General features: G+C 46.1%; 1 protein-coding gene across 1 annotated transcript in view; it reads right to left on the reverse strand.

Annotated features, from left to right (window-relative positions):
• Positions 1-702: 702 nt before the first annotated feature.
• CAMK1G (calcium/calmodulin dependent protein kinase IG) overlaps positions 703-13,160 on the reverse strand; it is a 24,961-nt gene continuing 12,503 nt past the window's right edge. The window contains exons 3-11 of the mRNA XM_007953077.2: positions 9,827-9,901; positions 8,518-8,656; positions 7,292-7,415; positions 5,964-6,039; positions 4,812-4,924; positions 3,967-4,045; positions 1,868-1,955; positions 1,190-1,614; positions 703-793 (exon numbers count right to left, since the gene is read on the reverse strand). Of these exons, the coding sequence (XP_007951268.1) occupies positions 703-793; positions 1,190-1,614; positions 1,868-1,955; positions 3,967-4,045; positions 4,812-4,924; positions 5,964-6,039; positions 7,292-7,415; positions 8,518-8,656; positions 9,827-9,901 (1,210 nt within the window). The remainder of the gene's footprint in view (positions 794-1,189; positions 1,615-1,867; positions 1,956-3,966; positions 4,046-4,811; positions 4,925-5,963; positions 6,040-7,291; positions 7,416-8,517; positions 8,657-9,826; positions 9,902-13,160) is intronic.

The following is a 13,160-nucleotide window of genomic DNA, read 5'->3' on the forward strand; positions in this document are numbered from 1 at the left end:
AGGCAGACCTGGGTGCTGCCAGCGTTCACGCAGATGGTCATGCAGCTATGTTGCCGAGCCCATTCAGGCTGTGAGGAGGAGGCTGTCGAGGCAGGGTGAGCATGTACGGAATGAGGAGAAAGGACAATGCTCCATATGGCTTTGCTTGGAGGAGGTGACAGCCTGGCTAGCCCATTAAGCTTTCCATGACAAATGACACAGACTTGGCAAGAGCCATCTAGGCACACTGCATAGAGCCACAGTAAGAGGGTTGGGGGCACACAGCAGGCAGATCAGGGAGACCCAGGGGCCGTTGATGCCACTCCTCCTGCCCACAGCTTCCATGAGGCCTCACACTTTGGGGTTCACTCCAGGGACACCTGTGAAGGTCTGCTCCCAGGCAGTTGCTGTCTGATGCTCTGACCAGAAAACGTTCCTGCCAAGCTCTGCTTAGCTTTCTCCCCTTTCCTCCCTCTGCAGAGCAGGTGCCAGGTTGGGAAGGGCAGAGAAGAGTCAAATGGCTCTCCTGAGAAGGAAAGAGATTCAGGGTGAGGGGTCGGGCTGCTACCTCCTGCTCCCCTCAGACCCCATTATTTAGACTGTAAGGTGGGGCTATTCTTCTGGGCCAGATGCTCTCCCCCACCCCAACTCCTTTGCTCTGGCCCTCCTGCCATTCGTTCCCTCACCTGACAATTGCAGTGACACAGGCAGAGACTCCAGGGATCACATAATCAGACAGACCCCAGTCTGCCCAGCCCGGCAGTGGGAGCTGCCGCTGGTTTTCACTGGCACCATGACCTCTGATTTGAAATGCCTGGAAAGGAGATGAAACCGCAGGCTTTGAAGTATTTGAGGAAGGAAGCTGAGCTGGGTGGGGTGGGGGAGTAGTTCTCTGTGCCTGAGTTCTCAGTTCTCCCTTTATGAAGTTCAGAAAAGACCCAAGCACTCCCTTCTCATCTCCCAAAACACAGAAGTCCCAGAAAACCCAGAGGCTTTATTGTTCCCTGTCCACGAATACCCAGCACTACAGTTTTCTCTGGGCATAAAAAATCTCTTTTGCTTCACTGAACCAGTGAAGCTCTCCCCACACTGTAAAACTGCTTCTGAGTGAGAGAGGACCTTTTATAATTTCTTTCAGACCCATTGCCTGAGCTCTTGTAGACCCAGGCTGAGCAGGCATGGGCCTCTAGTTTGGGCTAAAAATACGTACTGCTTTTTGTTGGCCTTTCTGAGGAGTGTGGGCTCGGAGCAGTAGGAGGACTTCGCTTTGTTCCCGATGTTCAGACAGCTGGAGCAACAGCCACAGGGTCCTGTGACCAGGGGTCCCTGCTGCATAGGTACCAGGCTACTGCTGATGCGGAGGGAACCATTGATCAGGCAGTTGAGGGACCTGCCTCCAGGGGCAGTGGGACAGGGGCTGTTCTGGCAAGGTAGCCGGGTCAGGGCTGGGAGTGCCACACTCTGGTCCAGGGCAGGTGCCTCAGTGATAGTGATCTCGGGGGAGCTGGGCCTAGAGGCTTCTAAGACTTGAGTGACAGGAGGCCTGTTCTCCACCTCTGGGCAGTTTCCTGGACTGTGCAGGTTCATGTGCAGCTTCCTCATGTGGTGCACCACAGCTGCTGCATTGAAGGCTTGCTGAGAAAACATAACACCAAACTCTTACCTGCTTCATTCTCTGAGGGCCACAGGCCTCATGCTTCCCCTTAGCCCTGTGGCCTCTTGAAACCACTGTGCCCTCTTCTCATTCCAGGTAGGGTCCAGGGAGCACTAGCATCTGCTGGAGTCTAGTTCATAGAGAAGTCCCAAGGAAAGACTTGTGCCATCCCTTGCCCAGTCCAACCTTCCGGGGCCCAGAACAGCCTGCTCCTACCTGAAGGAGACAACTCACCCTCCACTTGCTTTTGGCAAAGTTCTTCTGGATCTGGAGGCTGACTGATGGGTAGATGTCCCAGTGGAGGGCTGTGTTTCCATCAATCCTGTAGAGGCAGAAGGGGACACGTGGCTAGAAGATGGCTATGGAAACACAACTGGGGATGGGTAGGGGTGGTGCATGCCAGTCCAGGTTGAAGCTGGGTGGAATGCCCCAGGGGATGGGTGGCTCACAGCAGAGAAAGATTGGGACCAGGCCCCTCTATCTCCTTGTGCAGGTCAGAGCATCTTATGCTTTGGCAAAACCAAGAACTTGCTTTAGAGCAGGATTGGCTGATTCTGGTGTTACTGGAACACAGCCATACCCATTCATTCTGTGTTGTCTCTGGCTGCTTCTGCACTACAACAGCAGAGCTGAGTAGTTGTGATAGAGACCATATGGCCAGCAGAGCCTGAAGTATTTACTATTTGGCCCTTATAGAAGAAGTTTTTCTGCTCTAGAGAGTAATTGGGTTGTCATCATCCTTTAGCTCAAACCTTGACTGAGAATCTATCTCCTCCTGGAAGCCTTCTTCAATCAGGCCCTCTGATAAGCTGCACTCTCTTTGTCCCCTTGTTATTGTTGCTAAATGCCATCAGGCTGTAATCTTTATGGGAGCAGATTGTCAGGACTTTCTCCAGAGAAGAGGCTGCATGGGTTCGAACCACCAACCTTTTTATTAGCAGCCAAGTGCTTAACTGTTGCACCAACAGGGTTCCCTGTCCCCTTAACCCACGGCCATCAACTGGGTCTAACTCATAGAAACACTACGGGACAGAGTAGAACTTCCCCGCCAAATTTTCCAAGGCTGTAAATCTTTATGGAAGCAGACTGCATCATCTTTCTCCTGCAGAGTACCTGGTGGGTTCGAACCATCAAACTTTTGTCTAGCAGCCAAATGCACCACCAGAGCTCCTCTTATTCTCTTAGCCCCATCTGTAAGTGTTCCTCAGACACTTGCCATGTGCACAGCACTGGGTTAACTACTACTACTAAGGGCCTGAAGAAATAAGGAAAGTGGATCCTGATCCCTAGGAGCTTACTGTCTAGATGTGGGGGTTGTTTCATCTCATGAATGAGAGCAATTCATGGTAGCTGTGTACCGAAAAAGAGAACTATGGGAACTTGGGGATGGGGAGGTCTTTGTGGACTGCAGAAGTCAGGGGCTTTAGGAAAGTGACCCAGAATGATCTGGGTCCTGAAGGATGCTAGAGGCACGGCAAGAGAGAGAACAGCGTAGATGGTGAAAATGGCATAGTTAGGAAAGGGCTTGGTATATGGGGATGAGGGGAGGCAGAGAGAGAAGGATAGCTCTTAGGCTTAATGCTTAATGGAGTTGAGTAGCAGATAAAGCATGAGGCCAGATTTAAAAAAAAGCCTGGAAAGACAAAGGAATCTAGGCTTGTTGTGGCAGGAAGTGGGGAGCTATTATAAATTCTTGAGCAGAGGAGTGGCTTTACAAGTCCTTGGTAATTGTTCTTACTTAAATCACTTCACGTGATACAGATTTTGAGCCCAGAGTAAAATGAAGCTCATATGGAGAGGGGCAAGGAGCCCTGATGGTGCAGTGGTTAAGCACTCAGCTACTAACTGAAAGATCAGTGGTTTGAACACACCAGACACTCTAAAAGAGGTGGCAATCTGCTTCTGTAAAGATTATAACCTTGGGATTCCTATGGGGTAGTTCTACTCTGTCCTTCGGATTGCTATGGGTGGGAATAGACTTGACAGCAATGAATTTGGTTTTTATAGGAAGAGAGGGGCAGAATCATTTGTTCCGGGGTGCCTCTGAGTAACTAGTACAGAGAATGGCACCTGTGGGGCCAATACACAGTGCTGCTGACGGAGTCCTCCTGCGCGTGATTGGCTGACTCACCTTGTACCCTCAGGTCAGAACTTGTTCAGTGAACTGCTGCTTGCATCTCCACCTGGACCTGGTGAGTATTTGCATGCTCAATGGATGCCACAACAATAAACATCTCAGGGCGAGCAGATGCCAGAGACCACAGTGTTAAGGAGTCAGCAAGGTTTGGGGAGGCAGGCAGTTAGAGTCTGAAGTCTACCCACTGGTCACTCACCAAGGGTGCCTCAAGGCCTTCTCACAGGTGTACCGCTCACTCGGGTCCTTCTCTAGCAAGTGGCAAATGAAATCTTTGGCTAAGGGGAACAATCAAAGACACAACAACTAAAGACAAAATTTCATGATGGATTGAAATTCACTTCTGGGCTGGTGGGTGGCAGTGAATACATCTCTAGCAAATCTTCCAAAGAAGCAATTTTAAGTGTCTTAAAAGAGAGGGGAATAAAATCCAAACTAGTTAACAACAACCCACCATAAGCCACCAAAGAAGAGAGGCTCTAAGTAGCCTCACCCACACAGCACTGCAGATCTGTCCTTCATCACAAGGCACCCATGTGCCTGCATATCACGTGTGCATGCATTTGCACAGAGACAGGGCCCAGCACCAGCAAATGGGCACACATGTGAGAATGGCTTCTTCCAGCTCTACTCTCCACTTAATGGGCCCAACGTGCATGTGCTGTATTGATTACTTTCTCCCACACACATGTATTGCATGTTCTTGGGGTTTGGCATCTAACCTCTTAGTTTTGCCAGTCCTGCCTGGAACATTGCCCTCTGCCTAGTTCTGCCCTTCAGATCTCTTTTCTAAACTACCTCCCTCCCCTTTCACTGGGTATCCTGTGGCTTTGCCTCCAGGAAAACAAGAGCATGAACCTCAGACACAAATGATTTCTCTGTCCTTTGAATCGATGAAGATTTCTCCACTTGCATTGGCAGTCTGCTCCGTAAAATCTCTGGGGACTCTCAGGAGCTATGACTGTCAGCCTTTGTTAAGCTCTCTTCTCTTGGCAGCCCCTGCCTTGAGCCTGTTACCGTGTCCTTCACACTCACTGAGCTTACCTGACTCAGAAATGTCATCCCAGAATGGAGACTCAAACTCATAGTAGCCTTCTTTGATTTTCTCAAAAAGCTTAGACTCAGTTTCTTCATAGAAAGGGGGATACCCACACAGCCTGCAGTGAAACAGGAAGGAGATGTGCTGGTGAACCATCCTGCCTTTTCTGAGCCTGTATCACCTCACCCCCCAGTTTCCCACAGTATACACAGGCAGGCAGTGAGGGTCCTAGACCAGCTGTGTGACCAGGAGATGGATCTGCCTGACTCAAGATTGACATGGGCCCTATAAAGTGCTTATGTAGAAGCCAGGAGCTGGAACAGGTAGCCCTGGAAGGCCCCTATCCCTCACCCTCCTGTACTTGCTCTGACGTACAGAATATCTTTAAGAAAGATGGTAGAATATCCACTTGAATGTAAGCTTCATGAGGGCAGGGATTTTGTTTTAGTCTGTTTTGTTCACTGTTATATTCATTAGCACCTAGCTCAGTGATGGGCACAGAGTAGACAGTTAATGCATATTTGTTGAAAAAAATGGATGAATGAGAGTCACTATGGAACATAAAGTGAAATTGAGAACTAAACCCACACTAAGTATGAGTAGGAAATAGCAGGCATTTTCCTCACAGTAGTTTGCAACAGGCAGGGGAGGGATAGCAGGGAAGAGACATGGGCAGGTTGGGAAGGGAGAGCCTGAGAACATGTAGAGAGGCCTGACAGACTCCATCCAAGCTATTTTGCCTTGTGCTGACATCACCGGACAGAAAACTGAGATGCTGGAACATTGGGTCCACCTGGCTTCAGAGCCTGGCTCAGCTTCTCTCTTTCTCACTGCCTGTTCCACAGAGTGAGACTCAGCACATTCATGTATAGCACGTGAAGGTGGGGGTGCAGAAGGAAGAGTGCCAGGTCACTGAGCAGTGGGCTCAAACTGAGCTCTGTTTTTGTAATCTGGTGGGGATCAGGACAGAGGAATTGTGGGGGCTATGTTCATGAGTAAGTATGTGTGTGCACGCCCGTGTGTGTGCACACACATACATACACATGCACCATATGCCCATCCTTTGGAGGTGGGTGCTTCTTGAGAAGCTGAGATAGAGGAGAAGAGATGGGCAGACTCTGAGATTTCTCAGGAACTGAGCCAATGCTTCTACTCACAGTATGTAGGTGATGACGCCAATGGACCAGCAATCCACAGCCTTGCTGTAGGGCTTCTGAGCCAACACTTCTGGAGCTGCAGCAAACCAAAGGCAAAGTTATGGCTGGAGACAAGAGAAGGCTGTGAGGTGGGGTGAAGATTATATAGAAGCTTAAAGAAGAGGACTAGGGCAGCTCATGGGATGGTATTGTTCTTATAAGAGTGATAACTCCCTGAAGGAAGGGGCTGTCTCCCACATCAGACTAAATCTTCCTGAGGAGAGACATTAGATCTAGTATCTCTAAGATAGAGTTTATGTCTCCCTTGTCAGATGGGGGATTGCTAGGGCAGGGGCTGTGTCTCCCACTTCTTACTGGGAGGTCTTCAGGGCTGAGGTGTCTCTCTTCCACTAAACTTGGAGTTCCCTGAAGGCAGAATCTGAATCTTCTCTATTAGTTTAGGAGTTTCTAGAGGGCAGGGAGCATATCTTTGCACCAGATTCTGGGTACTTTCTGGGGGTAGAGTTAGTCTATCCCATCAGACTGAGCACCATGAGAGTAAGAGCCCTGCATTCTTCATTGGATTGGGAGCCTTTGGGCAGTACAGTGCTGCCTTCTATATTTATTCTAGAGACAAAGGATTTGTACCCAGTAGGACTCAAACATTTGCTGGTGAATGACTTGTCTCTGTTTTTAAGAAACAGCACATTCTTACTCTTGAGTCTAGACTCTTTCTCACTCTGCAGTCTCAACCAGGTAATGCTTGGCTAAGAGGGATTTTTGGGTTCAGGAATAGTCTTATCTGATATCTGCCTACTTACACCTCTTTTGGGGTCTTGGAAGCCTACAGGAGAAAGCACACCTCAACCCATCTCCCAAGGTGCTTTCATGGGTATACCCTTGAGGACCCACATTTGGGTTCAACAGGTCCAAACTCAACAACATCCTCTGCATCCAAGCTTCTAATAGTAGGGGCTGAGCTCTCCTCCAGAATGGGAAGAAAGAAATAGGGCTGGTGTTCAGTTCCTCGGCTGTCTATTGATGGCTGGGTCTGTGACCTTGTCTTGGCCTTTGGTCCAGCTGGGTGAAGAACTAGGAAGTCTGTCTGTAGAAGTGAGTAAAGTACAGGCAGGGCTGGAGAAAAGGCTCAGGGCTAGGCTAGCTTTAAAGATGTAGGATTTGGGAACAGTGGTGGTTTCAGAGATAGGACTGGCTGGGCCTAAACTCCATAAGTGAATGCTCTACTTGAAATTGAACCCTGTCTCCTCACAATAACCTCTGTCTATGATTAACATGTATATGGTTGCACATAGCCAATTGGTCATACTCCTTTCTGCTCCCAGACTCACCTACATAGCCTGGGGTCCCACAAGCCGTGGACATGACACCACTCTGTTCCATCTTGGACAGACCAAAGTCTGTGATCATGATCTTAGAGTTTTCCTCAGGAGTGAGGTAGAGCAGGTTTTCAGGCTGTGACAGAAGAGAAATATCATGAAGGGCAGGATGCAATAACTTGAAACACACATCTCATCCCTTTGCCTGACCTATAATTTCTCAGAACACTGAGCCGTAGGCTTCTTCTGACTTCAAGGCCCATTCTTCCTTCCTTCTATCTACACTCTCACCTGACTTTGCTTCATCTTATATTCATGTCCCTATCTTGCTCATTCTCAACCACTCCTTCCCCTCACACCCAAGAACCCTGGGACTGTTAGTTTTTTGAGGGAACTAACACTTGGTTAAGTGTCCTGGTAGTACAATGGTTAAGAGCTTGGTTGCTAACCTAAAGTTGGTGGTTCGAACCTACCCAACAGATCCATGGGAAAAAGATCTGGCTATCCACTTCTGCAAAGATTGCAGCCTAGAAAAACCTATGGGGTAGTTCTACTCTGTTACATGTGGTTGCTATGAATCAGAATTGACTTGACAGCACCCAACAATAACAACATCACTTAGTTAATCATTTCTGATCTCTCCAAAGTTTGGTACAATGCCTGGTGCAATATAGATCTCCAATAAATAGTTGTTGCATTCGATTTTGACTGTGGCCAGACACCAGAAATGTATGGATTATTTTTGTATTCTAATTGTACAAGTCCTTGGGTTTCCAAGGTGGTATCACTATGAAAGTAGATTGCACAATCTTCCTTCTGAGGAGTGGCTGATGGCTTTGAACCACCAACCTTCTGGTTAGCAGTCAAGTGCCTTAGGCACTACGCCACCAGAGCTCCTAATTGTACAAGTCATAGTGAATCATTCAAGAAAAGGCTGAGGTGCAAATGAGTATCTTATTTTTATACAAATTTTTGTATGCATTTTTGGTGTTTGCAAATCATGCAACCCCCTCACATGTTAGTTTCCTATGCATGCTATATACATGTTATATGCAAAAGAAATAAGGTAGCGATTGTTCAATCATCTACAATTGCTTAAGGAATCTGAAGGAGAAAGGGGGTTTTAGGAATCAATTAGTCCAACCATCTCATTTTGCAAAGCTTAGATTTCCCATGACCCATGTGGTTTCCTGAAGGGTCATCATCAGTTTTCCACCAGAGGAGTCCCACCCTGGTACCTTTAAATCTCTGTGCACAATGCCGTTCTCATGGAGGTATTTCACTGCTGACAAGACCTGCTGGATCACCACACTGGCATCCTTCTCAGTGTAGACGCCCCGTTCCAGGATGCGGTCAAAGAGCTCCCCTCCAGAAACACTGTGGGTACAAGGGCAAGCAGAAATCCATTCTTATTTCAGGTCAAAGGAACTTGAAAGTGTTTTTATGTAACCATTGGGCAGGTGTCCATGGACTGTGATTTGTGGGGTACAGGGAGGGCTACTTTTCATTGTGCCTGGAATTATATCACAAGGGAGTCATCTCTTTGGGTCAAGAATTGACCTCTTATTTAAAAAACAAATGTCCTTGGGAGTACACAAGAAGCCATTAAACCTTTAGTAAAAACAATTTTCTTAGCTGCTTTCTTTCTTGGACTAAGGAACTCTGGTGGTGCAGTGGTTAAGGCATTTGCTTCTAACCAAATGATCAAGGGTTCGAACCCATCAACTGCTCCACAGAAGAAAGATGAGGCAGTCTGCTTATGTGAAGATTTACAGCTTTGGAAACTCGATAGAGGTCTCTATGAGTTGAAACTGACTCTATGGCAGTGAGTTTGGTTTTTTTGGTTTCCTTCTTAGACAAAGACACAGGAAGGCATGATGAAAAGAAGAGAGGAGACTGAAATTGCGGCAAATTATGAAGATACGACAATAGCCCAGAGACTTTTCTGATGAGGCATCATTTCTGTCCTACAGATAGACAAGCACAATCACTTGGTTGGCTCTCTTTAGAGAAAGCCTTTCTTTATATTGAATTGTAATCTATCTACCTGTGGCTTCTACTCTCACAATAATTTTTCCTGAAGTGATATTAAAGTGTTTAAAATCCAGTTTGATGGGCAAATATGGTGGCAGAGAAGGATTCTGTAGACCCTCTTTTGGGCTAGGCATTACCCCATCCTGAAGTTCCTGGGGTGTGGAGAGGTTCAGAAAGTATCAGAGGAGGGGCTGGAGCAGCAAGGGAGCATGGATGGGTGGAAACACAGCTATTTACTAACAGATAGGAAATATTTTAACAAGTGGTGAGGCTGTACTGGTGTGTGCCAGTGCAATAATCAGCCGTGTTTTTACCCCTCAGCCCATACAGAACACATCTATGACCATAGGCACACTGAGCCTCAAAGGATTCCTGGCATTTTAAAGTCTATTGAACTAATTATTGGTTCTAATTTTCGATCATAATCACCCTTCCCTCACCATCCACCAACCTCAACAAGCCTTCCACTCCTACCAGGACCTCTGTGGAAGTAATGGGTCACCTATCACTTACAGCTGCATGACCAGGTAGTAGTGAGTGGTACTCTCATAGATGTCCTCCAGGGTCACAATATTTTCATGCTTGATTCTGGAAAGAAAGTAAGTGTCATGGTGAGAGATATGTGATTCAGGTTGTCCAAATAAATAACACAGAGCCAGCCCAACTGGAATTTCATTTCTGACAGAGATTTTGGTGACAATATTTAGGAAGATCAAGTCCTGTGAAGCCTTCAAGAGACTTGTTAAGACAAGATGTCTTGTTGTTAAGACATCCCTGATTCATGGTGACCTTATGTATAACAGAAGGAAATGTTGCCATGTCCTATGCCGTCTTCGTATTTGAGTCCAATGTTGATTGTTGCAGGCATTGTGTCAACCTGTCTCAAAGTGAGTTTCCTTCATTTTCTCTGACCCTCTAATTTATCCCAAGGAGCTAAGGTGACACTGTGGTTAAGACATTGGGCTGCTAATCAAAAGGTCAGCAATTCAAACCCCAGCCACTCCATGGAAGAAAGACAAAGCAATCTGCTTCCATAAGATTATGGAAATCTTATAGAAGTTGTTATGAGTTGGAATCAATTCAATGGCAGTAGGTTTGGTTTTTCTACTTTATCCCACAAAAAAACCCAATTACCTGGGCTCAGAACCATAGTCACAGGGGACATCAAGCTCAATTGACATAACATACTACAAAAAACATTGTTCCACCTCCAACTTTGGCAGGTAGCGACTGGGATCTTAAAAGCTTGCAAGCAGCCATCTAGATGCAACGATGGGTCTCTCCTTGCCCAGAGCAAAGAAGAATGAAGAAAACCAAAGATTCATGGAAACAATTAGTCCTAGTGACTGGTACACCATGCTATCCACAATCTATGCGATAGTAAGACCAGAAGAACTAGATGGTGCCCGGCTACTACTGTCAAGTACTTGGAGGGGGATCTATGTAGGAGATCCTGGATGGAGAGGGAGAACAATGTGGAACAAAACTCAAAATCATTTGGAAAAAAAAAGTGGGGACCAGGTTTGCTGGTCTGATAGAGCCTGGTGGAACCACCGAGATTATGGCCCGTAGCTGCCCCTCAGGTCTGGAACTGAACCCACATCTGTGGCTTCCAGCCAAACAAAAGACAGGCACATGAGTTAAACATTTACCTGAGGTAGATACACTCCTTGGAGAGAACAATCATGGGAGAAAGAAGGGCTGTTTATGCACAGGGAGACAGCTCAGGGGGCAAGAGTGCATGGAGGGATGGATACAGGGAAGAGGTAACTATGGGGAGGAAGTGGGATGGAAGCTGTTGCATTGTGGTAAATTGTAGTCAATGTCATGAGACAAAGTGTATGTGAACTGCTGTATGGAAAATGAATTTGCTTTGTAAATTTTCATCCAAATCACAATTAAAAAAAAAAAAAATTGCCTTGTTCCTCTAGTCTTCCAGAACAATGATTTTTGAGGAGAAAATCCACTGCCACTGAGTCAATTATGACTCATAGTAACCCTACAGGACAAAGTAGAACTATCCCATCGGGTTTTCAAGGCTGCAAATTGTTATGGAGTTAGACTGCCTCATCTTTCTCCCATGGAGCAGCTGGTGGGTTTGAACTGTGGACCTTTTGGTTAGCAGCCTAATGCCTTAATCTGGTGCCACCGGAGCTCCTTTTGAAGAGCAAGGCAGTTATTAATTTTTGTAGTCTGTTCTGTGTAGTCTATTGTAGTGTGTTCTGTTGGGAGCAGCTCTGGTAGCATAGTGCCTAAAACATTTGACTGCTAACCAGAAGGCTGGTGGTTCAAACCCACAAGCCACTCCTCTGAAGGAAGATTGGGCAATCTACTTCCGTAGTGATACTTCTTCGGAAATCTAAGGAGGGGTTGCTATGAGTTGGATCTGACTCAACAGCAGTGAGTTTGGTTTTTTGGTTTGGTTCTGTGGGTTGTTTTAGATCAGTGATTCTCAACCATGGGCTACTTCATACCTCAGAGGATATTTGACAATGTCTGGAGACATTTGCTTGTCATGATAGAGGGAGTTTTATTGACATCTAGCATGTAGAGGCCAGGGATTCTGATACACATCCTATAATACACACACAAATGAATGATCTGGTCCTGTCAGTAGTGTAGCAGTTAAGAAAGCTTGCCATAGATTACCTGTGTCTGGGATTACTCAGAGCCCAAGGCAGCAGAATAACATTAGCAGAGAGGCTTAGCTTTCCTGACAACAATTTTGTGAATGTTTGTTCAGGAGGAAAATCTCTAGGCAGTTTTACTCATGGCTGTGAGCAAAGGGATTAAGAACTTAAATTCTAAGTCAGGTGGGCCTTGATTCAGACCTGGCCCAAGCACTTATTAATTGGGTACATTGAGCTGGTTTACTTAAATCTTCTAATCTGTGGTTTCCTTGTCTGTAAAGAACCATTCTTGTAAGGTTATCTCAGCATTCAAAGAGATGATACATATAAAATATAAATACAGTACCTGGGGAATAGTATACACATAACCAATAGTAGCTATTATCATCTTCAAGGTATTTCTAAAAATATAGATATATCACAGTAGTCACCTGATGAATTCATCCACACCTAGAAGCTGACAATGCTATCATTAATTTATTGATTCACTCACTCACTGAGCTAATTTTTATTGAGCATTTACCAAGTGAGGGACTGGCAATGCAATGCAATGATAAGAAAGACATCATAGTCCCTGGTGTCAATAAACTGACAATCTCTCTCTGCCCTAATCTCCCTGGAGCCCACATGGATAGCTCCAACATCCTACCAGACACCTCCACGTGGAGATAGGTGGATACCTGTATGCAGTATGTTCAAATCAATTTATTTGTATTTCCTCCTAGGCCATACATCTTCCTTTGTTCTTTGTACCTAACAATGATATTGCTTAAGTTCTAAACTCACCACCATCATCGTGTTGATTGCAACTCATAGTGACTCCCATTGGTTTTCCAAGGCTGTAAATCTTTACAGAAGCAGACTGCCTTATCTTTCATCCATGGAGCCACTGGTGGGTTTGAATCACTGACCTTTTTGGTTATCAGCCAAATGCCTTAACCACTACACCACCAGGGCTCTTTCTTTTCTTTTTTATTTAAGAGCTTGTTTTACATTCAACGTTATGTGTACATTTAGTTTTCACTCCCCATTTACCATGTCCAACCCTAACCCAGTATCCTCCCCTCCCTACACAATAACCCTCCCCCTGTGCCCCTCATATTTATGCAATCCTATCTGTCCTGTATTTCCTCAATTTGAATGTTGGTCCTCTGGTGTCCCGTGGTCTGTTGCTCCAAGGGATGTATTACCATAGAGTATGTGGGTGGGTCATCCTG

This window comes from Orycteropus afer, unplaced genomic scaffold (assembly GCF_000298275.1).
Source record: "Orycteropus afer afer isolate SDZICR_OR568_19922 unplaced genomic scaffold, OryAfe1.0 scaffold00013, whole genome shotgun sequence".
Lineage (NCBI taxonomy): Eukaryota > Metazoa > Chordata > Mammalia > Tubulidentata > Orycteropodidae > Orycteropus > Orycteropus afer.